Source organism: Neoarius graeffei, chromosome 12 (assembly GCF_027579695.1).
Source record: "Neoarius graeffei isolate fNeoGra1 chromosome 12, fNeoGra1.pri, whole genome shotgun sequence".
Classification (NCBI taxonomy): Eukaryota; Metazoa; Chordata; class Actinopteri; order Siluriformes; family Ariidae; genus Neoarius; species Neoarius graeffei.
Window position 1 is genome coordinate 9,260,512 of NC_083580.1, and position 27,551 is coordinate 9,288,062.

Below are 27,551 nucleotides of genomic sequence, written 5' to 3' on the forward strand. Positions count from 1 at the left end.
GGCCAAACCACAGGAAGTCCATACAAGGTTATAGAAACCCTAATGAGGCTGAAGTGGCAATCTAGTTTTTAAAAAAATGTTAGAAAAATTACAGTCTAATATTCTTATGCGGCTATTGAAAAAATGTATGGTCCTACAAGGGGCGGACGCTGGGCTCGAACCCAGAACCTTGTTGCTGTAAGGGCCTCTGCATGCTCTTGCGACAAGGCTTTCGCAGATAGCTTTTCGCAGACAGTTGTAATTTATCGTTGAGCGGGGAGTAATAGGCGTGCGCGATGTTATTCACCGCCACAACGCAAGGGGGCGCGAAGTCGCAAAATCGCTAGGAGTAGTCGGTGGGTGTGGTTAGTGGAGTGTTTATCCTCCGGTTACTTATAATGACTAGAACTGGAGTCGTATAGATGTACGTACTTCCTCACTTCCTCGATCAACCGCTCTTCGTGCTGCTCCATCTTCGCTCGTGTTTTTAAAAACAGCGGTCGTGAAAACAAACCAAACCAGGAAAGTAGGGAAGCGGAAGTGCGTGTACAGCGGATGTAGAGTGGACCAATCAGAGCCCTCTTGTCTGCGAGGCTTCTCCGGTGGTCACAATTTTTGGGAGGTGCGCGCAGAGCGTCTGCGAAGGGGGGGGGCTACGCAGACGCCATCTGCGACACCATCTGCGAGGACTGCGTTGTCAGCATAAATTGGCCTTAAGGCGACAGTGCTAACCGCTGCAACACTGTGCATTATTTCCATTGTGGTTTCTGTTGACATTCAGGAAAATCTAACTTTTTCATGGAACCTCTTTTGATATGCAAATGATCGTGACGCATGAAATAATATGCAAATGAACGTGTGACGTCATGTGGCGACTTCCATGTACCGTACGGACTACTTTCCCCTGAAAGGATGTAGCAACACTGAAGACACGGTGTTTCACGACTCTGATGATTCAACTAATCTGAGACTGACTGAGCAAAAAGAAAAAAAAAGGAGAGAGAGAGAGAGAAACGGAAGTGTGAGCTCCTCCTTTAGTGTGTGTGTGTGTGAGAGAGAGAGACACTCAGGCTGATTTAGGCTCTACGTCAGAGGGACGATGGTGGCAGGCTGGTAAAGATGGCCGCTCTCTCCGAGGACGGGAGATACGGACTCAATTGCGGCCGCAATGCCGACAGAATCACTGTTTTGCACGTAAAGCTCACCGAGCAAGCCATACGAGCGCTAGAAACCTACCAAAACTGTAAGGTAAGTCCGGATGATCTGAAACACGACACTGCCCTCTGATCAACTTCTCCAGAGTTGGATGAAGATACAGCAGTGCCACGCACTATAATATCTCAGCTGGCCTGAAAGAGGGGGGAAAAACACGCACTTAGGAAGTGTTGTTCAAAAAAAAAATACATCTTTTATGACCTCAAACTCCTTGATCCCTTTAAGACTACATTTATTTTCTTTTAAAGACGTTCAATTATGTAAATAGTCAATTTCTGGGTTGGATTAGAAAAGTCTAGCTAACTAAAAAAAAGGCTCTGAATTTTTTTTTTTGTCTCATGCCAGCTCTGCAATCCTAATATTAGCAACCAATTAGCTTTTAATATTTTTTTGTTGTTGTTGTTTTAAATAAACACCACCTTTTTTGCTCCGAACTGGCTGTCAGAGATACACAAATCTACCAAGTTAGACAAACTTTGTCAACTGTTGTGTATCTGTACTGCTTCCACTCGAAGCTAGGTTTTGTACTCCAACCAGCTTTGATCATTAAATTATCCGAGACTTGGCAGCTGGATCAGGAAATGTGATCACATATCATATCGGTTATGTTTTAAAGATATGGTGGTGTATTATTGTTGTTGTGTTTGTTTGTTTTTTAAACATGGTATTGCACAACACAACGTTGTCTTAACATGTCTGATTACTGGCAGCTAGTCTAGTTAGCTAGCTGACAGAGTTTTCTAGCCAGAATATTTTTATTAGTATTAGTATATTTCATCTACTAACTGGCTTGACAGTAATTTTAAACAATAAAAGCATTGTTAAAGAAGTGGAAAAAGTAAAAGTGGCATTTTTATTTGTAACCTGGATGTTCTAGCTGTAATATTTTTTTCAGTATATCCGTGCTAATACTTTTAGCTCGTAAGCTAAACCAGTTAAGTCTGAACCCCAGCTGGATCCCTATATAGGTATACTACACAGGGTTTAAAATAACTGCTTGTGCATCCTATATAGTGTACTTTTGTATAAAATTGCGGCTGTTTGAGATGAAGTCAAAGTAAGCGTTATTTGCTAGCATTGCTGAAGAAAGGAATAAGCTGACAGGTTTCGGAAAAAAAAAAACACCACTACCCGAGGTTTAAACTAGTGTTTGACATTTCAATATGGTTTGTATATAGTTTCGAAAGATTATTAAACAGGTAGTAGGTTTAAAATATTGCCGGTTTATTTTTCATTTGGTTGACTTTTTTTTTTGCTAACCGGACTAGCCAGGTGACCTGCCCTGAGGTAACAACTAGCTAAGCGGATTAATTGAAAACTGACGTATTTTCTGGTGAGCACAAATATAGCTACTATTCTAGCCTCCTTGTATTTTTAAAAAATATATTTTTAACATTTTAATTTTAGTGGCTTTTCGTTTTATTTGGCCTTTGCGTGTTTGTCTAACGGTTCGTTGGCAAGCTAACTGGCTAAACTAAATTTACCAGATGCAAAGATTTTAAACAACTAGCAAATAGCTACCACTTCGAGAGCTAATTTGTAAGGTAAATGTTTTCAGGTCAACGAAGCAGTAAAAAAAAAAAAGAGAAACAATCACTTGTTTGTTAAATTTAATGCTAACAAATGAATAAGTTTGACACAACAGGAATATTTAGCGATTCCTGAGGTAAATGGTACTTGAGCAAATCAATCGCTAGCTAATTAGCTTTAATCCTTCTGGATATTTCTAGCTCTAAAAGCGAGGAGAATTATTGCTTGACGTGAGAGAAATGAACTCCCTGGCCTCATGAACAGTGACATTGTCTGAATTTTTTTCTTTCTTTCTTTTTTTAAAGCTCCACACTGACTCAAAGTGCTTACGAGGCAGTCTTTGGGTTAAAGCCACATCAGGCCTACAGCACTCACTATTCAACATGTCTGTCTCTAAAAAGGACATGATGAAGCATGATCTCTCCTTCCTTCTTTGAACACTGTTTATTCACTGTTCACTTCAAATCAGCGTTATTTTTCCCCCCTCTCAAAGGAGAAATTGGAGCAGTAAAGGTGTTGTCAGATCCACATCAAAACAGTACAATTTATGAAGGTCCAAGTGGATAATAAAGCCATGATTTGCTGTATGGCAGCAACAGTTAATACAGAACCATTAACCAACCACAGCTATTCAGGACTGTAAACAAGACATCCATTTGAAGTGATTTTGTTTCACACTTTGCCAATTTTGACTAGTGCCATGGACTCTGAACAGAGGAGATGCATCTGTTTTGAACTTGAAGCGAAGAATAAAGGAATAACTTTCTGTTTGGTCATCTTTAACCATTTTATTTTTCTTGCCACCAAGCCACGTTTGTGCATCCAGTCTGAGTTTTGTCTTGGCTTGCAAATTCCCAGCAATGAACATCATGTGTAGTGTGACAGTCAAAGAAAAGTGACGTGGCGTCTGGATGCCGAACAAAAAGTCGCATGTTGTCTTTTTTTTTTTTTTTTTTTGTATTTTCTTACTTGGTTTGACATTCTTTTTGTGCCCCAAGACCGATGTCTTGTTTCAGTAGTCCTCAGCCTCTCGCCTGTTGCATAGCTAGTCCTCTGGTAACCGCAAGAGTTTGACTCCCTACTTGCACCTGTATAGACCCTTTTCAGTCACGTGACCTTCGTAAACGCGACCGCCATTTTGGACATGTAGTGGACTTCGGCTCGAATCGGTTTGAATGCGAGGAAGGCGACAAACATAAAAGAAAAAGGAGCGAGATGCAGAAAACTGTATTTACTAGTTTACCGTAATTATGATCTGGCAACTATTTACACCGGATCCAGTGTAAATAGCTGCCGGAGCCAACGTCTGAGCTTGCCGGAGCGCGCTCCGGAACCTCGGAAGTTGGCTCCGGCAGCTATTTACACTGGATCCGGTGTAAATAGCTGCCAGATCATAATTACAGTAAACTAGAATGGAATGTTAACAGCAATGTAATGCCTTTTCTGGCTAATTTTATTCGTCTTACCTCCAACAAAGTGGTCACTACACAAGCGTTGGTATGCCGCTATCCATCTTCTCCGTCGGTCAGCATCTACCGGGATCCGATAAAATGATAACCCTTGCCTTGTTTGTTGATGGTTACTACATCCAGGTGCACAACAATATAGTGGCATGATGGAAGTCTTGCTGAAAATAAACACTTTCTTTGCTGCCGTTCCTCAATGTTGGCTGTGGTAAACTGCTGGTAGTACATGTCCAAAATGGCGGCCGCGTTTGTCGTGACGTCACGTGAAAAGGGTCCATTGCGGCGTGCCTCGCCGAATGGTAGTCGGTACTTTTTTTTTTTTTTTTTTTTTGTGATGGTATGACCTGACCATGAGTACACCTCACGATCTCCCGGTCAAGAGGTGGACGTGGTAACTACCAGGCCAACTTGCGGTTACTTGATATTCTTGATTGACAGTTTCTCGACCGTCCTCCCTGACAACACGCAAGGACCTGAACGATGATTGGTCAGGGTCAGACCTGTCGTGTTGCCATGTCTTGGTTGAAAGACTGGCGAGAATTTATGGCACCATGTTTTGCCTAATCTGACATGGTGGCCATTGGAAAGACACACATGCTGTGTAGTCTGATTCTAGCATAAAGGAGATCAAAGTAAACAGTGGAAGTTGATGACTCACAGGGAAAGGAAAGTTTATCTTCAGGTGAATAATTAATTTGTACAAATCCATGTGATTAGTCAAAAGAGGATCTGTGACAAGCTGCAATGGTTCATTTTTAAAATACTGGAGACTCTGAACTACAGCCAGTTTTTCCCCCACACACCTTGATTTGCTTTGCTGCAGTATTTTGTTCAAGCACTCGGTGCAATCTGCTGAAAGGCTTTCTTTGCTGGCTCCAGATCCAAAGAGCCATCCTCTAAATCGAACTGAACCGAGCCATCATCCTCCACTTGACAACCCCAGATCTTGGGGCTGGCCTACCAATTGGACATTAAGGTTTCGGCTACAGGGTTGACGGCTTCCCACGAGAACAGCCTGGTTGTCGGATTAAACATTCTTGCTTTTTTTTTTTTTGAAACTTGCTTCTACTCATAGCGATGATTTGATTGAGGTTTCAGTATAAAGTATGATGAGTTCATAAAAGGTTAAACATCCATTAAGGAGAAACTGCTATTGTCACGTACCACTTCATGTTCTTTTTGCGTCACCAGATGTTGGACACTGTGACTTAACCACGGGAGGGTCAACCACAGAAATGCTCTCTGATTGATTGACTAGAACCACAGACGTAATGCTGGATATGGGAAGTCCCATGCTGACTATTGAGAAAATGTACTGTGAGAAATTAGAAATGAAACAAATTCAGTAACAAGCAGCCTTCTAGCAGTTGGACTGACTTTTTTCAGTAATCCCAAAGCTGTACATGAAGCAGTTTTGCAACAAGTAAGAGTTTTTAAATTGGCTTGCTAATCGGAGAAATAAAATGAACCCAACATCCTACTGAGTTGTAAAACAAAAGTACGCAATTTTAAACGTGCTGTAACTAGGATGCATGTTTCTCAATCCCACCACCACTTGTCGGACTTGAGCCATCAGCTGAGGTGCAATCTGGTTAATGGTTGAATGATTTTTAGACAACGTTGGCTCCTTAATGAACATATCATTTGTCTAGCCATGGTGGTAGTTTTCTGCTGCGGTAGAAAGCCAGGTTATACTTGGTACCTTAAAACAATATTTACAAGGTATAAATAATTTCGCCAGTGGTATTTTTAAAGGGTATGTTTAGTGCCTACAGAATTCCACCATGTCTCGATCTTCTCGTAACATGGAACCAGTAAGTTTTACATGATTTAACCAGGTTGTTTTATGTTTTAAGCGGACTGTAGCTTCAAGGTGAATAAGGTTTAGAAAGTGTGCATTACTTTTCCTTGAGAAATGTGACCCTTTTCATCTATTTTTATATTGAACTGGATTTATGTGACGATTGTTTACGAGTGCTTGCTGGGCGTCTGTGCTGTCTTCTAGCTTGCTTCCCATGAAGAACATTTTGTTAATCATTGGTAGTCATTTTTAATCTCTCTGGAGACATGCCAAGATCAGCTGTAGCTGCAGGGGCAAAGAGAAACAGGCAGAATGCATGAACCAATGACAGTGACTGCTGACTCGAGCATGTGGGTCTTCACGTCAGCAAGCACTCGGATCTTTTCTGCTTGATTTTTGAGTTGCATGCATGTTGAAGCAAGGCATTTATTTATGATCGGATATGATATAATCTTGGTTGCTTATCTTGCTTGGTTAAGCAGGCAGAGAGCAGGATTAATGCTGCGCATGCAATCCTGCAGATCTGTCGCACTCGCGCGCTCCCTCCTATCGTCCTGGCTCGTACGTGGTGATTTAGCAGTTATAGGAGAACCGTCTGGGCCTGGTTCTCCCTGCCGCTCTGTAATGTGAGCAGCGCTGTGCGGATATGTGCAGTAAGGCTGCGTTTGGAGGTTGGGGAATGTGAAACCGATCTGGTTGTACAAGCCTCTGCAAAAGCACCCTACTGTCATCTGAATATAACTGAAGGCTGGTGGTGGCAGTGTTCACAAAATTATTGTGGGTTTAGATTGATTTGTTGTCATAGCCTCCCCCCACCACCTTTTTTTTTAAAGTAAATATTTAAACTTTTGACATTTTAATGTTATTCTTGGCTCAGTTTGGGTTTTCTGCATACACAGCTGATTAGATTGTGTTGTGTATGTTTAACTTGTGTGCTGTTATTTTCTAAGGTTTCCTGTGTGATGTGAAACTTGTAAGGCTTCTTTTTAAATATTCTCCAAATATTGTCTTGTGAAAGCTACTCTAGTAGTGTGCGACAGGAACAAATTTGCATTTCAGGATGCGCCATTATGGCAACATTTAAAAACTTTTCTATGGAAATAAATGAAGCAAGCGTGTTCACTGACATGCTGTAGTGTGTAATTAGCACGGACATTCAGTCGTTCCACATTGTTTGCATAGAAATTACTTTCTTGCCCTGACAATGTAGGGAGATTTAAAACATTAACCATACTATCTTGAAATTGTTTTCAAGCAGGAATATATGGATAACTTTTCACCCTTGAGGACAATTTATTCTGAAATCCAACAGGCTTAGTTTTTGCTTGGTAGTCGCTGTGATGTGGTATAATGCTATAAAAAAAAAAAAGTGCCTCATGCACCCATGAAGGCACAATTTGAGGTTCAGCTCCAGAAAACAATGTAATGAGGGAGACACCTGGTCAAATGTAATCACAAGCCATAATGTTTCACTCCTGGATTTTTTTTTTTTTTTTGTTAAACCTTTTCTGGCCATAAGCTTCAGGATCTTGAAGTCCGTTCACCTTCCATGTACCAGCACCTTTGGACACAAGGAGCATTTGAGTACAGTAATCACTGGATTGAAAAGTTATTGAAGTTGCAAGAATGAGTCTTATTCAAAGAGGTTAGTGGTGACGCTTTTTTTTTTTTTTTTTGGTTTGCTGACAGGCACTGGGAAAAAGGTCTGTGGTTGGTAATCTGCTCTGCCTTCTGTTAAAGTAGGCAGTTCATGGCCATGTTTAGTGATAAAAATTTTCCAGACTCTTAAGCAAATGCTGCAGGTCTCGCTTATGAAACTAGATTGAACATAATACATTACCGGTGTGTGTTTTTTTTTTTTTGTTTGTTTTTTTTAACTTGAATAAAGTAGTACGATAGTTCTAATCTTAACAGCTGACTTTTTTTTTTTTTTTTGTAAACATTACTTCAGTAAATGTGCATATTCTAGCAACATGAACCGATCAGGTGTCCTAGTGATGTTTCAGTCTCTTGACTGCACAACATTTTGGAAGTATATGCGACATTTTTGACTCCTGAGCTTGGTCATGTAGCCAACTAAGGCAGACGAGCAGCTTGAGCTCATCTTAAAATAAGAGTGACTTCTCACACCCAGCAAAGCATAGCTGGAAATCTCCAGCTCTGAAAGGATTCACTTTGACTTGAACTCTCTGACTTGTCTGATCTGCTGACCACAAGAGTCCAGATTTGAGTCAGGATTTATTCAGAACTTACTGGCTCGAGGGGTTATGGAGCAGGTTTGGCACATGCGCAATGGAAAATATGACTTCAAAGGTTAAAGTGCCAACAGCAGAGGTCCTGGCATCTACTCTGCCATGTGATTTCATAAATGCATAGAATTTATCTTTGAGCCTTTGCTACGGTGATCTACGTTTCCTGCCTTACTTGGGTGAAACATGCATAAAAATTTCTAGTTGAAAAGCCAGTTTGCTGAAAGACGCTTTTTGGGTACTTTCATGCTGTGCTGGCGTTATCTAGGTGAACTTTGATTTGTGAATTCATGACCGTGGGGCTTATGAGCCAGTAGAAAGCAAAAAGGTGGAACTGTGGTCTCTCTGGTCAGGAAAGAAGATGGATATGCTCATGCTGGACTTTTGTCTTGCTGTTTTTGTTTTTTAATATAAATTAAACTGTTGCATGTTGCACATCTTTGAGTTTGAGAAAATTAAAATATTGTTTTGATCTGTCCAGCTCGCAATCACCTGATCAGTTAGTGTGCATGCTTCTTTCTGCTTGCTAGGATTTCTGAACCTCTGTAAAACAAACTCTAAATCTGTGGACATGTGGTTCTTTGGTTTGCACGCTTCCATTTTGTGGTTTGCAATTGTAAAACCCCTCTGCAGCAACCAAATGATGTAATGACTGACACAACACCTTGCCTTTAGTGACTCATCTCTTCAGGAAGATGGAGTTGTTTTGAGAAATGGATGGATCGTGTCCTGTCTCTGGAGACAGGTGTCTCAGCTGTCTACTTGTGATCAAAGACTGCTCGATGGAGTCTCAGCTGTCCACTTGCGATCAATGATTCAATTAACCGTAAAGATGTACTCATTTCTGTTCAGAACTTGCAAACTGAATTGGGGTCATATAGGATCCCTTGTATTGATCCATGGCACATGTTTACTCTGCATGCTTAAATGTCATAGTGACTGAACTTGTTCTTTTATCATGTTGTCGTTAAAACGTGTCTAGGCAAGCCTAGGGTGGTCACTCTGCCTTTGAGCACACAAGTTTAGTGTCTGTAGTTTTGGCAAGAGATCACTTTATATTTTTGCTGCTGCATAATTTAATTCACTTCATATTTAATTCTGTGCTGAGCCAAATTGCAACGAAACTTCGTTCTGTGTACACTTGTTGCGTACTGAATGACAATAAAGGTTGTCTAAGATCTTTGAGGCTCCGGTTTAAGTGAATCACTCGTTGGGAGAATTTCGTGTGGGTTTTTTTTTTTTTTTTTTTCCTGTTGAGACTAAGCAAGCTAGTCAGTTATACCACAGTATCAATCCTGATTAGTCAGAAGGTTTGAGTTCATTTTCTATAACGGCACAGCTTGGATATGGTAAGTTTGACCGTTGTACGATTCCTGTTCATGTTCACGAAGCTTTGCCTCCACGTTCCTAGGCGACCCATAAAGTGTCTCTGAAATAACTGACAGAAGATGCATCCAAAGAAAAGCAAGCATTCCTGACTGGAGGTCAGTCTTCCAAGCAGGTTTTCTCAGCAACTTAATAAATCTTTGCTAAGGCCACGAGTCAACCCATTGTGTGTGGGGTTTTTTTTTTGTTTGTTTGTTTTTTGGCACACCAACTCGTTTTTGAAGGACGTTTTTGAAGGGCAATCGTACATCACAAAAGTATTGATCACACAAAATCTTGTGCCCATCCGAACAACTTCATCTCAACCATAGCCTGTTTTCGGGGGCGTTATAGAGCTCTGGGCTTCATTAATTACATAGTGCCCCCTAGTTCAAATACAGATTTGACACCTTGGAAATATTTGAAAACTCAGGAAATGTTGTGCACTTATGAAAATAGGGACAAAGTTCACTTGGTTGTATTTGACTCCGTCCAACAGGAAGCCAGCCATGCTGGATAGAATGCGGGATTTATAAACTTTCCCGTGTTTTGAGGGGCTTACCATGGCTAAAAACTCATGGAACTTTGCATATTCGTTTGTCCTATGATATGGTAAATCAGTCTAAGTGGGCTTCATTAATTACATAGTGCCCCCTAGTTCAAATACAGATTTGACACCTTGGAAATATTTGAAAACTCAGGAAATGTTGTGCACTTATGAAAATAGGGCAAAAGTTTATTATTCTTAGGTTATTTTCCTTGGGTGAGGCTAGAAGACATCATAGTGCCATGTGCGAGGGCCCTTTATCGCTGATATATAAATAACTTGTTCGACATGTTTTTCCTAATTTTTTGTACAGGTAAGGAATAATACATTTAAAAAAACTATTGCACATGTTTATGGTGAAATTTTCTGTGAGGCACTGTTGGAAGGAGTCTTCAGTGTCAGGACTTTGTGTTAGTTGTTCCTTTTAAGACCAAGTTTCGTTTTTTTTGTAACACAAGAAACTGGCTTTTTTTTTTTTTTTTAATTAACTTCAGGGGAAACAAAAAAGAGAAGTTGGTGAAAGGCTGACCTTTTTTAATGGTGGTTATAAAGTTGTTTATAATAGGAACTTGTTTTGCTGACATTCCACAGCATGAAATGTACAGTATCTATAAATGGATTTAAAAAAAGCATATTGTGGTGATTGGATGGAGTTTGTTTGTTTATTTTTAAATTAATGAAATGGCATTGGAGGAATAACACATGACCTCACACTACAGCATTGGGTTGGTTATTTTTTTTTTTCTGCAGTAGAACAGCACATTATATTGTGTTCTATGACTTGCATGGCATCGGTGAAGAAATCCTGTTATTACAGTAATACTTCTGGAATACACACCTCCATGAAACGGCAGATTTACCATCACGTACAGTACGGATATCCTGAGCAATTCATTTCAACAATGAGGGTCAGGTCAAGTCAGTCAGGGTTTTTTCCAGGGGAAGAAATGCAGTGTAGTAGCTCAAAGGTGGGGCTTGGTTAGAATAATAATTTAACAAGATTTTGAAAGTGTTTTCTTCCTGATTTAAATAAACTGTTGATTTTATAATTAGTATATGAAGTACTTTGTAGCCCCAAGAGGCTTTTCTTGGTTTCATCTGCCTTCAGTTTGAACTTTTTTTTTTTTTTTTTTCCTCCTTTCCAGAATGTACCGTCCTCACAGCCAACAATACATTTCCAAGGACTGCACGGGGTAGGTGGACACTTAATACCAAGATGTGCTCTTCAGTGGTAACCTTCAAATCATAAGCTGCCAGAACTTTTCCACAAAGCTGCATGAAAACAAATGGAACCCAGTTTATTCTTGAACAGCAACCAGGCAAAAATGTGTGCTTGCGTGTCATGGCTCTTCTCATGCTACTCCTGGGGTTTGAGTTGTCTATTTGGCCTGAGGGTCGAGTTTGAGGCTTGTCAGCTTTCACTCTTCAACCATAAAAATAGCTGGTTAACCTCTGACCTTGCACACCATGCCTGAGTTTGCTCTTCAGAGTCTGTTAGTACTACCCTGTGGTTATGCTTAGTCTGTTTCTTAAGGTTTTTTTTCCCCCTGTTGTGCACGTATGCGCGCGCACACTTTAATCTAGTTTCCACATGTTCCATTTAAATTTGTGCATTTTCCCATTTACCACAATGTAATTGCTCAGCCAAAATGTGTTCAGTTCTAACACTTTGCTTCTTTAGTTTTGTGGTGTTCCTCGAAAGTAATGGAAGCATCTGCCTTAAGAGTTTGTATGGTTTAGTCAGCCTTCCAAACTGGTTTGACTACATGCAGTAGTTTTCTTTTAGTGCAGAAATAAAAACTACTTCCTCTTGACTTATTTATTTATCTCCCCCCCCCCCCAAATTCATTTGATGTTTGCTTAAACGCAACACCAGCTGATTCGTGTCACTTGGTGACATGAAATCATTTTGATGCCGTGGCTTGCTACTCTTTTACTAAATCCTGCGACACTACAAGCAAGCCAAGGTGTGTCTTGTTAGTAAGGTGTCTAGTAGTTGGTCAGAGCAGATGTTAGATAATCTTTCCAGGATTAGAAATGTGAAGGGGCGCAGAAACAGTGACGGAACGCACTAGTTAGTCGCATTTGTGTGATTAGCTAAAGATGTGTTGTTTTTGATGCTTCACCACCAGACGTCGTGGTGATCTAAAGAGAGGAGAAAGACCGCAACTATATAAAGTCGCACATACCAGGGATTCAAGTACTCGCTTTATATTTATGCACATAATTGAGTTAAATCATCCAGGTTGCTGCTTTTTAGCTTGGTTAATTGGACTTCTGAGTATAATGTAGGACTCGGTAGAGCATTTGAGCTTTGCCTTGCGTGTGCTGGGTTAGATAATGGGTTTATGAAATATGTTGTAAGAGAAATAGTCTGTTAGATGTGTCTGTCTTTGTAGAATTGGTACGAACCAAACACTGGCTGATCGGCTACATTTGGGGTATGTGGGAAATGTCACCAAGTATTTTTCCTCGTAAGGACATCTCCTCTTCATATCATTTTGTGAGCATCATCAGTCCGGTTTATCCCTTTTTTTTTTTTTTTTTGCAATCCTGCAGCGCATCAAGATTCCAAAGTCTGACGTCTCGGATGGATCTCACATCTTCGATTTCTACCTGTCCAATGTTGGCAAGGACAATCCTCAGGGAAGCTTTGAATGCATTCAGCAGCATGTGTCCAGGTAAAAGTCCGTTTCCAAGAAATATCTCCTGGCTGTTGATTGTGAGCGCTCCATGTCTTAAGCTCATGTCTGTTACTTTTAGCTCCGGGGTCCCCCACTTGTCCTCTCTGGGGGCGATCCAGGACAAAATCACAGTGTGTGCCACCAACGATTCCTACCAGGTGACCAGAGAGCGCATGACACAAGCCGAGGAGGATACGCGCAAGAGGGGAACCAAGGTCATCAAACCTGGAGGGCAATTCAGAGGCAGGTGGCTCTGTTTGGTCTAATATACAGCTTCCTTTATCTACACAGTACAAACACAAGAATGGACAGTAAACTCATTAGCTGATACGAGTAGCGTGGATGAAGGTGAGGGGAAAGGAGAAGTTAGATAAAGTAATCTGGCTTAATCTCGCACTCTGTTTTATGGAAGCTTGTGCTTGCTTCATGAATAGTGACTTAAAATGAAGTCCTGGAAGTACAGGTTGCGTTTTCACCCACAGACAGCTGTCTTGGAACTGTTGGTCAATGAAACTTGCAATTTTGCATGCCCCCCCACCCCCCCCTTCTGTGTTCACTGTTGCATCTAAGCTCTGCTTTTTCCCTTCAATGAAAGTTAATCGATTGTAGAGTTAAAGCAGTGCACATTCTCCTTGCAGTATTTCAGAATGCATACTGGGCAGTGAGCTAGTTTAGCATAACGTCGCTGTCAGTTCAAAACCTGCTATGTGACAATTTAGGTCAATTCTCAAGGATGCTTTTTTTTGCAATTTACGCTAATGTAATGCTGCAATTAGCTATTTTGATGGATATTTAACTGACAATAATAGAACAACTTTTACTGGCTTCTCCGCTTATTTCAGAGTTTTATTCAGTTTTTTACGTCTCCCTGTAAAAAAGGAAAAATGTCACATAGCAGGTTTTGACCTGACAGCGACGATAAGTAAGCTTGATGATAACTCTGTGCACCACCTGCTGCAAACATTTGTATCTTACGAGTGTTTCAATAACTCTAACATCCTTCAGTTTATGTAGGGTGAAATTTAAGCACCGTGTATTTGGGGGGGGGTAAAAAAAAATAAAAATGCAACATGATTCCTGGCAACATGTACTATAAAAATAGCAGCTTTTCTTTGCACTGTACCTCCAGTTCTCTTTGTGGAACAGACAATCCTCATTGCACGTCCTTTAGCTTTCTCTTATTTCTCTCCCTTTTTTTGTATGAAATGGTGCTGAAACAACAAGGTTCAAGAAAAAATAATTAAGGGGAAGAACATGGAGGAAGGATTGGTTGGGGAAATACAAAAGGTTTTTTTTCTGCAAAGACAATAATAAATCATGCCATTTTTAGACATTTATTTTCTCCACTAAGCCTTTCATTGAGTCCTAAAAAGAGGTGTGGGGTTTTTTTTTTTCTCCCCCCCCTTGCAACTTTTGATGCTTTTCCTCAAAGAACTTTATAGGCGAGACAGAATCCATTCCAGACCTCGAGAGCAATACAGTTGTAGCTGGTCAGAAATTAATGCAAGATAATTGAGGGAAGTACATAGAAAAGGAAAACAAAATAAAAGCAACATGAGAAACTCATTTTTGTTTTCTTAATGGTGTCTTGGCATGAGGATCTGCCAGCCAAGCCCCTAACACTGAGGAGGCCCAGCTCTTCTGACCACAGCGGGGTGCTGCACTATTAACTAGAATAGTTTTTCACTGCTTGTGTGTGCTTCCTGCACCTGGGGCATTTGCATCAAGCAGCCAAGTGGGGAAGCGAAAGAAAAGGAGAGGAAATGTTGAGCGAGCGCAGTGCAGCAGCTGTCCCCGAGGCCTTGCACTAGCCAACTCGTTTCTTCCTACATGGCTTTCCAATGGGGTGAATTGCATATTGTTGGGAGGCAAAACTTTTGTCCCTGGGCGATTGATAAAGCTGACGTAAGTGCTTTAACTCTGTTCTCTCCTTCACACAGGTACCAAGGTGCAGATCCGAAAGCCAGCTCCCTCTGCCCCCGACCTGGTCCCAGAGAGGAAACGGTCAACCCCCATGAACCCAGCCAACACCATCCGCAAGTGCCTTACCAACAACCCAGTGTCCCAGCGGCCATACCGGGAGCGCATCATCCACCTGCTGGCGCTGCGCTCCTACAAGAAGCTGGAGGTCTTGGCCAGGCTGCAGCGAGATGGGATCAGCCAAAAGGACCGCAACTCACTGGGGAGCACCTTACAGCAGGTAACAAGACAGCAAGGATTAGTACATGGGGAGGAGGAGAATAACAATAAGGTATAAAAGATGGTGGCAGGAAATTTGCAGAAAATCTCCAATTTGTAATTGCATCTTGCGAAAGGTGGGAAAAGCCGTACCATTTTCAGTATTCTTTTTCCAACCAATTGTAGTCCCTCCTCCCCAGCACTTATCTGAGATAAATGCTGTTTTACAGCTGAAGGGTATTATCAGTGCTTCAGGCACTTGTAATATTATCTAAATTTCTGTAGTTTTTGGGCTTTCTGATTAATAGCAGGTAATCGTAGCAACCCTGAGGATATGCAACCAGCTAATAATTTTTTTTTTTTTTTTTTAAAGTCTGAGAAATGGAAAATTGTGATGTCAATTAATGGCCTTGAGTATAAATAAGAAATGTCAGATTGCAGTTAGGAAAGTTGTTTGATATCAGAAGCTGCCATTATCCCCCTGGCATATAATTGGGGTGAGGGGATGGATATAGCTATCGCTCTGTCAGTCTGTAAACATATATTTTAGTTTCTGGAGCATAACTCAAACTATAAGGAATTTAAAAAAAAAAATTTTCTTCTCTCCACATGAAACCGCAGTTATGTTAAGTGACTAGAAGAGTTGTGCCTTTTGGCATGTCTTCCCCCCCCCCCCCCCTCCATATTTCCATGGCAACCAATTCAACTTAGGAAAATTTGGAGTGGGGGCCGGGGGGATAGGTCATCTCCTGATGACGCTTGCATCAGATGGCTCAAGCCTGTCGTATGAGACGTGCATGACGTGCATGTTGCTATAGAGATCTTGCAGTCACGTGACCGGAAAGTACACAGCCGCCATCTTGTCGGTAAAAAACACCGCTAAATACTGCTGCACTCATGTACAGAATGGATCAATTTCAACCGACGGACTACACGGCTCATTTTTCTAATGAACAGATAACTAGATATATGTCTAAAATAAACGACCTACAGATTAGTGACCCTTATGGCTTACCGGATGGAGTTTTCACAATCGTGTCAGTGGATTTTGAACTGCCAGAGGTGGATTACCCAGACATGTATAATTACCTCCTCAGCTTTCCCTCGCTGTTCAGTGGTGAAGCACTGCGTGCTTATAAATCTCTGGACAGTTATCTTTACAGAAATTCAGGATTTGTCAGTGACTCAGATGTGACATCTTGTAAACAAGAAAATAATCCTCATTGGACGGGTAAGTCACTTAAGTATTGAGTATAGCACTGACCAGCCGATTATAGAATAGAATAAAGTAATTCCAGCTGTAATTCCAAATCGTCTGTCTTGTTTACATGGATCTGGCGTTGGAGAGGTAGCGGCTTAGCAGTGGAGATTTGAGTGGCTGTTTTCTGAGCTTAGTCAACAGGCCGGCTCTGCCTGCAGCCTCGCTTTTGCTTCCGCTCCCGGCGCCGCCTCCTTCGCTTTGCTTCCGATAACAATCCACGGAGACCCCGCTGGTCTCGCTATCTCGTCCGGAATGTTGTGCATGCGATGGAAATCGCTACAAACCGTCATTTTCTGCTGGAAACCAATGTCCAGTAAGTCCATACGGTTGTAGTGGATATTGAAGTCCGGTACAGACGAACAATACGCAAAAATACACACAAAAAACATAAACGTGCACAGGTAGGGAGAGCTTGTAGCCGCAGCCGTTGTAGTAGAATTGTATATAGTAGGGTTTTCCAGAAGAAAAGGAAGAAGTAGAAATAGAAGGCGGAAATATGGCGTTTGACCGACAAGATGGCGTCTGTCACAATCTGGATCAGCTGTGACATCACATGCAAGTGCTCCATACTATGGATAGTTAGTTAGAAAAATAAGGTATGATGTGCGTTAATGGTTAGCAATTTAGCGTTGTGAGAATATCGTCAAATCGGGCGAGCTCAGACGTTCATGACAAGTTTTCCAAAAGCAGGCAGGACTTCTTTTGAAATGCCTGTATTCTGTACCAGCTAATCGATTTTATATGTGAGGGGAGGTCTGCTTCTTGATCTCTTCCCATGTGATGAGCCCCACAGCAGCGCCTTGTGTACAGATTCGTCTTTGCGTCTCCAGCAATACCTGATAAATTTCAATTTGTGCTCATGCGATAATGTTGATATTGGAGGTAAATCTTTCATATAGTTAATTGTTTTGGGTTTTTTTTTCTGCTCTTTACATGATGTGTTTAGTGCTGTTCTTAGCTATAAAGACATTTTTTGTAAGGGTGTGTGTTTTGGCTCCATACATCGGTACGCTCTCCACTGTTGAGCGGAAGAATTGTATGAGAATAAAACTGCAGCAAATGTGTAGCCTGTTACAAACAATCATGGTTTCACGTCCTTGAAAAGGTCAGACTCCTGACAGATTTGCGACTGCTATCTCACAAACCTTCATGACTGATTTGATTTGGGATGGCGCAAATTTCATCTACAACGGTAGCACTTGGAGCTCAGCGAAATGGCTGCAAGGCTTTGCTCTAGCAAAGCATAAAATTATGTAATAAAATCAGCTAAAGCAGTCTGCACAACATGTCTGCTCACGCTGTTGATGAATACTGAGCATGACTAGCTGGTAAACTATAGATTTAATCCTGTCCGTGTATTGGAATTATACTTGTAGGAGTTTATGCAGTAAGCAGGGTTTCTTTGAAAATGTTTTAATCGAATGAATTGGATGGGGTTTTTTGGCTCCCTTTGTTTACTGTTTGGAATGGGGGGGAATTTCAGCAAAGGGCCTCTTTCAGTTCCTCCTGCTGGTTTCAGTGCAGAAATGTCCCTCTTTTAGGGCACTAGGTGTGAAATGCAAGTGACCACTAAATGAGCTCAGTAGGAAGACAGGGCAAGTATTTCTCCTTGTTTGGAGATGAGAGAAGGACATGAGTGTGAAGAGAATTCGAAACACTTTTTTTTTCTGCTGCATCAGAAAACGAGATGCGACTGTGATTTGCCTCACTGGTTTGCAGCTTGTCAATTTGTATGCATGCATGCACGTACATGTTTGCATTAACCGTTGTTGTGCCATATTAATCTCTTCTTTTGCTTCCTTTGGGACTGCTTGCACTGTTCACACACAACAATTTTACTGTGCCAAAATGTAGGATATCCCTGCCTCTTGTACCATGTGTGATGTTATAGCTGGATAGGTGTACTGTTTAATAGGTCAGTAAGTTTAACACAATTGGCTTATTTCAAAGTGAAGTCTGTCCACTCAGCAGCCAAAGCATCTTGGCAAAGCTCCCAGACAGTTATTTTCAGTCAGGCTTGTGTATGTGTGTGCACACTTGAATCAGGACAGATCCGTATACCAGAAATGAATCAACAAGAACCGGAATCCGACAAAAATGACCTTTGGAGTTTTGGCTTCAGTGAGATGTAACAAATAATTAGTTTTTTGATCTTGTGCTGGCTACTGCACATGTGGATTTCTCCATAATAAACTGAGCAAAGTTACTGAAGTCTTGTACAAGCTTAAGGCATTGCACAACAAACAAGTTTTTTGGGGGGAGGGGAGGTGCTGTGCCTCAAGTGATTTTGCATAATTATACACAAGTCTGTGTGATCTTTTTGTTTGTTTTTTTTAAGAAGTTGCACATACAGACATGGCTCACCGCTGAGGTCTGGCAGCTCCTCTAAAGTGAAAAGGCATTTCAGATTATGAGCTCTGTGTATCCCATCACAGTGCATAAAACTCCTCAGACCACTCCATCATTTGGCTAAGGCTGTATTAGATGCATTATTTTGTTCCTCTGTGCTCATGGTAAAAAGCAACTTGAGTACTCGTTGATCTGTTATGCTTTGCAGACGGTTTAATTTTATGTTCTATTCCTGGTGGCACCTATTTAATTTTGCATGCCAAAGCCTCAAACCAGACAAACGAAAACTTGGCAGGACTGCTCAAACTACAGTTTCAGACAATTCCAAGAATAATTGTTTGGCCTGTAAAGAATCGCGCTGCATTTGACTTGCCTTGTAAGTGGGAAGTCGGAATTGCGTCATTTTTAACCTTTCTGAATTTGAGCTGCAAAGCAGGGGAAAAAAATTATTTGCTGCCTTGTAACACTTTTGTTAGCAAGCTGATTGTGAGGAGCAACATGGATTTGCCTCCTCAAAACTGCTAACTATAGTTGTAGGTTTTAACAAGCGAATGTCTCTGATGTGCTGAACAACTCCCATTTTAAGCAGGAATTACAATTTTGAAGGGGTTAACTTTTAATCGGACACAGCATAATGACACAGAGTCTCTTCCTGCAGTGGAGACACTCACAAATGAGAAGTGTCAGAGTACATCCCGCACGGCCAATTTTGCTCCCTTGACTCCTGGCTATGGCTAGAATTCAGACTTGCTGTCTCCAGATAAGAGCAAATGCTTTTCTGTTGCTCCACTTGGAAGCTCCCATTTATTTTGGTCTTTCAGTGGGAATTTTTTTTTAAATATATAAAAGAAGGTTGGAAATGATTCCTCAGGCTGCTGTTCTTACAAGCCATGCTTAAATGAACCCTTTTGAAGGGAAATTCTAATGAGGTGCATTTTTATGCTGACCTGCAGCACAGTAAAGTAGTATGCTTACAGTCCGTTCTCTCGGCCTTTACTTTCAGGTCGCCAATCTGAACCCAAAGGATAACTCGTACTCCTTAAAGGAATTCATTTACCGTGAGGTCCAGAGAGACTGGCCTGGCTACTCGGAGGATGAGCGTGTTCAGCTGGACCGGATCCTAGCTCGGTAAGTCCTCAGCCAGTTTCAGAGAGCCAGCTGCTGCAGGAATTGTGACCTCCTGTTTATGTAGGTGACAGTCAGTTCATTTCAAACTCTATACTGAATCTCACCCCTTCAGAACTTCTTGTATCCAGTCCTTGTGGAGGTGGCTGGATATCTTGGATGTTTGTTTCAGAGAGTGTCTTTTCTCAGCTGCTTGCCTGACCACATGTCCTCCAGCCTTTCAACAGTAGCCTGATAAGAATGCCTTCTAAACTTGTTTAAGTGAAAACACTTTTTCTTTTTCTCAGTAAATTGGGCCTGCCTGCAGATTCACTCTCATCCAGCAGTTCTCCAAAAGAACCATCATCACCACAGGTATGGAAAATCCCATAATAGTAAACGGAGTTACACATTTTATGGCAATGTAATTTTTTTTTTTTTCTTGCAGACATGCATTTTACTTTATAGTGAAATATTTTTTCCTCCTCTATCTCTGTTAGAAGCGCCAGCCTCAGGGTGACTTCATTGACCCTCTGATGTCCAAGAAACCCCGTATCTCCCACCTCAGCAGCCGAGGACCTCAGAGTTCTTCGGATCGCCGCCCGCCTACAGAAACCGAGGAGAAGAGACCGGCTCCTCCAGTGAACGCAGCCTGCCCAGGCCCTTCGTCCCAGCCTCCAGTGTCCCATCCTCCCTCTGGCTCGAACTCCAACTCGCCCAGCACACCCGAGGGCCGCGGAACCCAGGACCTGCCCCTGGACCAGAGCTCCACGTGCGGGGAGGAGACCGAACGCTACGCTCCCAGCTCCAACTTTCTCCCAGCCTCTGCCACATCCCCAGCAGCCAACAGTAGCAAAAAGCCCAAAAAGAAGTCAAAGAAGCACAAAGACAAGGAACGGGATAGGAGAGGGGAGGATGAGAGCGTGCGGCACAGGGAGGGACCGGCTGAAAAGGAAGAGAGGCCGAGAAAGAAACACCGTGCCGAGGCAGAGAAACACTCGCCAGCTAATGTAAACAGCCCTTCAGATGCAGAACTGCACAAAAAAGGTGGGATTTCTAATTTATGTAATCAACAATACAGTTTTTACTTGAACAGAACTGGCGGTCGTGAACAGATCGTCTCGTTCGTTTATATACAGAGCATCAGGTTGGTCAAAAACCATTTTGACCTATAAAGGTCAAGATTTTATTTTAAAGCGGAGACGACACTGCAAGCGCTGCATGAAGACTGAGCCACCTTTAGAAGTGTACAAGCTCGTGTACATGGTGCTTTTGCATTAGCCGTCGCATTGAGAACTCCAGACAGTTTCATGACACGTATGCGTTTGTAATGACCGACCGCAGGCTTGCCTGCAAAGCGCGGTAATCCACGGAGCTCGTCCAGCTGCCTGTTATGTGCACAACACCGCGAGTGAAGCAAATGAAAGCTGCATGGATGCTTGGCAAACGTAGAGACGATGAATAATGCTGAAGGCCTCTGCATGCTCGTGCGACAAGGCTTTCGCAGATAGCTTTTCGCAGACAGTTGTAATTTATTGTTGAGCAGGGATAATAGGCGTGCGCGATGTTATTCACCGGCACAACGCAAGGGGGCGCGAAGTCGCTAGGAGTAGTTGGTGGGTGTGGTTAGTGGAGTGTTTATCCTCCGGTTACTTATGACAACTTTTTTTTTTTTTTATAATGACTAGAACTGGAGTCGTATAGATGTCCGTACTTCCTCAATCAACCACTCTTCATGCTGCTCCATCTTCGCTCGTGTTTTTAAAAATGCCGGTCGTGAAAACAAACCAAACCGGGAAAGTAGAGAAGCGGAAGTGCGTGTACAGCGGACCAATCAGAGCCCTCTTGTCTGCGGCGCTGTCTGCGAGGCTTCTGCGGTAGTCACAATTTTTGGGAGGTGCGCGCAGAGCGTCTGTGAAGGTGGGGGGGCTACGCAGACACTGTCTGCGACACCGTCTGCGAGGACTGGGTTGTCAGCATAAATTGGCCTTGAGGCTTTGACTCGCTCTCCATATCTCCGATATGAGAAGCTGTTCACTGTAGCAGCCATAGCAAAACCTGGGTTTTGCATTGGTGCTTTTGTTCCATGCTGGTAAAAATGAGCATTAATGTACTGTTCAGTCTGTTTGTTGGTTAGATTTTACTGTGTGCCAAGTTTGCCATTGTCTGCTTAGTTAGATGGTGATGAAAGAAACAATACTGCAACACCCATTTCTATTGAAATGGTTTCCTAATCGGATACTTAATTACTGAAATGAGCGACAGCAGCTCGTTTGTCTTGGAGTTACTGAAATTCCAGGTCAAGGTGTGTCAACTTGGGTAATGTGTTCTCTGTAATGGTCCTGTTTCAAAGTGAACTGGGTCATTTACGAGCTGTTTTGTCATTCTGTTCTCTCTATAGACAGAACAAACAAAGCTGAGCTCACAGAACTTTCCACCCCAGTGATACCTGATTATATAGCGTAGGTGTACACTTACTTCAGTAAATATGTATTAATAACATTTTAATAGTTTGCAGTTTATTTCACCATCACAAACTGATTGTGTGCGCACGTGTTTCTGCCCATCTTTGACGACAGTAAATACACTGCAGTAGTGTCTATGGATCAGAGGCAGTGCTACAAGGACGACTTCAACGCCGAGTACGATGAGTATCGCACTCTTCACGCTCGTGTGGAGAGCATCACACGGCGTTTCACGCAGCTGGACACTCAGTGCAGACGCCTGCTGCCCGGAACCAAAGAGTACCAGGTATGAATACATGCATACTCACTCACTCGCAATTAACTAAAGCCCTGAAAGTCTTACACCCCTGTATTTACTGCGTGCGCACACAGGGTAAGCAACCAGTACTCATTCACTTCCTATTTAACATGAAAGCATATTTTCATTAAAATTTAAATTGAGATTCCCCTCTTTTAATTCCCATGCAGCAATAAATATTAACACTTTGTTTAAACACTTCAGATGTGTTCCAGGTTATGAACATGTCATTTGTGGTCAGTTAGCTTAATCTTGTACTGAATGTGTGGAAAAAGTTTTGAGAGTTTGGTTTTTAAACAAAACGTACTGTTACTACGGTGTTAGTTTTCGTTTGTGCCCTGAAGACAATGTGAAACAAAAAATTGCGTCACTATTGCATTTACACATTGCTCTTGCATCACTTTTTTTTTAATATCTTCGGTTAAAAAAAGTAATTGTACTTCACATGGGCTTGCTTTTGTAAGAATTAAGACATTTGATGACTCCTAAGACCAGCTATAAATATTTATATCACTTTTAATCACGTTTAGTAGTAATTCTGAAAAAGCTTGATCAAGAATCATTGCAGTGGGACTGAAGAAGGAATGACTTCCCACTACACCCTCAGTGCATGACCTTTTTTAAATTTAAAGCTGTTTGAACAGTGATTGTGTTCCAGTGTAGCATGACTGCAGTGAACTAATGAAGGTGAAAATGCAACTCAGCAGAGCAAAGAAATTCCATTCACACCAACATTACCTTTTGATGCAAAGTAAATGTTTAATAATTAAATAAAGCAAGCCCTTGGTTTTTTTTTCCCTTCTTCCCTCACCTCAGAGATGAAGCAATGTAGTAATAATGCAGTGCGGATTTTAATTTTCTGCAAGACATTTTGTCTCTAGTTGTTTGTGACACTCTAGCTGTGTTCACATATGGGCCTTTTCCACTACCCTTTTTCAGCTCACTTCAGCCCTACTCAGCACCCAAAACTCACACGGTTTTGGAGTGGGGCTGAAGTGAGCCCAACCGAGCCGAGTGGGGCTAGGGGCGTGAGGAGACACTCCCCTGTGCACTGATTGGTGAGGAGGAGTGTCCTCACACGCCCCGCGAGCACGCTGGGATCTGTAAACCTGGAAGATGATGATGATCAGAAAACTAACGACTCCATGTCCTCCATGTTTATTGTTTACTATCTGGGTCGTGAGACTACCGCTTAAAAGGTCACTGATGTCACTGTTTGCGCCGCTTAACGACATCACGTGACGTCCACCCACTTTCGCTAACTCCACCCAATGTGTCCACCCACTTCCAGCCAGCACGGTTCAGCGCGGTTGTAGTCGAAATGCAACCCCAACAGCCCCACTCAGCTCGACTCGGCCCAACTCAGCACGGCACGACTCAGCCGCGTTGGTAGTGGAAAAGCCCCAATATATACCGGTACGAAAGTGGTATAACTGTATCGATACAAAGTATACCGGTACAGTTTAGTGCATCTGTCCACACTAGCGAGAAATGTTTGCGGTTTTCTTTCACGGTAGTTGAAATGCGCGTGCGCGAAATGTTTCCGTGGTTTCCGAGAATATGGCGGATGAAACAACGTGTGTGTGCTTTTTGTTAATGTACAGTCTGTATTTCTGGTGGTCATTTATTCAGTCGAATCGTATAAAATGCGCGAGGCAGTTGAGAGAGACTCGTACGTGTACCCCTCAACTGTTCCTGGCATTGCTCGTCTCCCCAAAGCTCCAACAAACACATAATTTCGTCTTTGCTCCATGTAGCTCCACGGTCGTTTTGAACCATTTTGATGTTTTATTTACAGCTGGAAAGCACGTGCGTATTGTATTGTATGAATAACCCAGAAGAAGTAGGGATGGTTCATTGCGCATGCGCATTATATTTGTATCGATACAGAACCACTTCATCTGTCCACACTACAGCGAAGCGCTACAGTACCGATACTGTACCAGTACGAAACCCATACATTTGTGAGTTTCGTACCGATATAGTTATACCGCTACAGTACCGGTATAGTTGCTAGTGTGGACCGGTGTTGCGATACGAAAGTAGTATCGTATCGGTACAAAATCCATAGTGTGGACAGGGTATCTGATGGCTTGAATGAGCTCTCATTTCTAGCTAACTGTTTGACTTTTTTTTTTTCTTTTCTTTTGCAGGAGGTGCATGAAGAGGTGCTTCAAGAATACAAGAAAGTCAAACAAGTGAGTTTGGAATAAAAGGCTAATCGTTATTGAGAATCGTAATGTAAACAGTTGAGTGTAGTCATTTGATGTGAACTCTCTCTGCCTACAGCACAACCCAAATTACCATGAAGAGAAGCAGCGCTGCGAGTACCTGCACAACAAGCTGGCCCACATCAAGAGGCTTATTGCTGACTTTGACCAGCGGAGGGCGCAGTCCTGGCGTTAAGTGGTCGGACCCCAGCAGCCAATCAGAGCTCTTCTCAGCCTAAAAGACCACAACCAGTGGCAGCCAGGGGATCAGCCAGCCTTTTTTTTCTTCTCCCCTCCCCTCTCCTTCTTCCCCCACAACCCCTCCAATAGTTTCTTTTTGATCTTTTGCCTATTCCCCTTTAACAAGTCTACATTTCATGAATGTTTTGTTTGTTTGTTTTTCCTGCTTCCTTTCCTTCCCCTGTTCCTTCTGACCACTGCCTCCACTGTTTAAGAGAAGAGAGCCACTCTTCCTGCTAGTGATGTCATGCATGTCCCTGAGACTTTTTTCTTTTTTTTTTTGACAGACTTTAAAAGAAAAGAAAGGACAAAAAAGAGAATTAAGCAGTTTTTTTTTTTTTCAAAGCAAAGAAAATACTATATAGCTACCTGTATTTAAAAGAGAAAGGAAGATCTATTTATTTTGAACGGGAGGAGAAGATTGAGTCCACGGATGATAAGGTTTCGTTTCATTTCTGGATGCAAATGCATTGCCGGGGGCCTTACAATATAGTGTCTATTTGACTTCCTGAAGCCTTTTGCACAGGGGCAGCTGAGCCAGTGCGTATTTAAAAAAAAAAAAAAAAAAAAAATTTAAAATAAAATAAAAAGGGTACATGGCAAAGGGGAGCGTGGATGGTGGATCCAGGAGCCATAAGATTCCTTTCCTCTCGGGACCCTGCCTTGAGCAGCAGCAGTATTCTCGCTCACCGTGCAAATGGTGCCTTAACGTGTTCGTTTACACACAAAGGATGTGGAGTCCGACTGTGTTCCAGGGGCCCGGAGCAGAAGAAACGACTGTGACCTAGTGACAAAGTTCACACACGCATCCGTGGAAGGTGTGTGTGACTTCGTGCGTGTGTGTGGCGCACTCGCATTCGTGAGACAATGAAAAATAGCAGCGGATTGTCAGTGTTTTTGTTTGAGATGATGTGCGAGTGTGTGCGCGCAAGAGCGATCAAGAAGTGTGTGTGTGTGTGTGTGTGAGAGAAAGCGAGGGAAGTGTGTGGGGGGGTGGAAATATGGATAAAAGAACATAACTGGGGGGGGGGATAATTGAAAATGAAAAACCAAAAAAAAAGCTGCTATAAGCCTGTGAACCGCCAGAGCATTGGTGATCAACCTGGCTTGTTACATGTCCTTAACTTTGGAATGATGAGGACAGACGATGGCTTTGTATCTGTGCGTGCGTATGTGTTTTCTCTCCACAGCACCAGACAAACACAAGAACACAATGCTCTGTGTTTGTTTTTTTTTGTTTGTTTTTTTAAGAGGCAGAACTACCAGAGCCATACTTCTCAATTTCAGATGTATTCTTCTTAATTATTCCATAAGTTTCAAAAGTTTATTTATAAGCAATGACTAGTATGCGCTTTTTTTTTTTTTTTTAATTCAGATGAAAGACGTTTGCAGATTTACTTTTGACATATGGTGATCAGAGCTAAATGCAAGTCTTTATTTTCATGGAATACATTTTTTTTTGGGGGGGGTGGAATGAAATGCTTAAGGTTTAAGGGAAATTTTGTTTACAAAACCTGTGTTTGAATATTTTTCGGGGGGGAAAAAAATCTCTATTTGAAAATAAACTGCATCTGGTGGTTTAGCTTCTTTCTGTAAGATGATACGCAATGAGTTTCCTTAAAGAACATGCTCACATCTTGGATCACTATTTTCCATTCTTGCTTTTATTGAAACAAGCACGGAAAGGGGTGGGAGGGGAGAAGCAGAATTGGTCTGATCGGGGAATGATTGTGCTGCTTTATCATGCAGTCAGATCTAATTTGAATATTTGATCACTACAGATATATGCAAAGTCTTAGTAGATATGGGAGACGATTCTGCAGACGCTCTTATTTCTGAGTATTCTTACACTAGCATGTGTGGAAAAGAATCCGCTATGGGTCAAACTGTGCAGCAATCAGCCCACAATGTAGTATTATGAATCCTGTCTGTTAAAAATAAGGAGTATTGGGTACAATTGGATGAATAAATCCCATTCAGTATTTTTATTTTTTTTTTTGCTCTGTTGCTGTCTGAGCTGAATAGGAAAAGGGTTGGGTGGTGTGTCGATTCAAAATGCATCCTTCCTCCTACCCATTTTTCCTGGACATTTATTCTCTCACTTACATTACTCTTGCGGTCCAGAACCGGATAATAGAAGACAAAGCCAAATGTGTGTAATGATTAATTAGTGGAGACGAGCAGCTCTTTATCTCTCTGGCTTTCACACACTCGCCCTCCTTTAGTCTGAGCCCCAGTGCGTGTTTCTCCAAATGGTGTCCCTTCATTGAACATGGCAACTCCACTCCTCTTGGGCTGGGTTATGCAGAGATTAAATTCTTTAATATGTTCATACTTCAAATTTGAGCTTTTTCAAAGAGACCATTAAATGTGTTTGACACTAACCATTTAGAGAGGGAGGTGATTGATTCTAAGTGCTGGTTAAAAGGCACAAATCAAAACATGCAAAAATGATGTTGGGGGGACAAACAAACTCCCTCTTATGACTTAAGAGTGGGATAGGGTTAATGAAGATTATTTCCAACATGTTCATCTGATAAATGCATTACATGAGTTCAATAAAATGTGAACTTGGCAAAAATGTTGATGCTGCTTCTTTCTGACCCGGAT

The 27,551-nt window shown here is 41.9% G+C and overlaps 1 protein-coding gene across 1 annotated transcript; it reads left to right on the forward strand.

The window, feature by feature from the left end:
* Positions 1 to 888: 888 nt before the first annotated feature.
* ell2 (elongation factor for RNA polymerase II 2) lies at positions 889 to 27,522 on the forward strand. Its single transcript, XM_060935482.1, has 12 exons — positions 889 to 1,227; positions 11,298 to 11,345; positions 12,712 to 12,833; positions 12,916 to 13,079; positions 14,777 to 15,036; positions 19,628 to 19,752; positions 20,037 to 20,103; positions 20,229 to 20,775; positions 22,130 to 22,190; positions 22,308 to 22,479; positions 24,645 to 24,689; positions 24,781 to 27,522. The coding sequence occupies exons 1-12, from the start codon at positions 1,099 to 1,101 to the stop codon at positions 24,895 to 24,897; spliced, it is 1,857 nt and encodes a 618-aa protein (XP_060791465.1). The 5' UTR covers positions 889 to 1,098; the 3' UTR covers positions 24,898 to 27,522.
* The last annotated feature ends 29 nt before the right edge of the window (positions 27,523 to 27,551 follow it).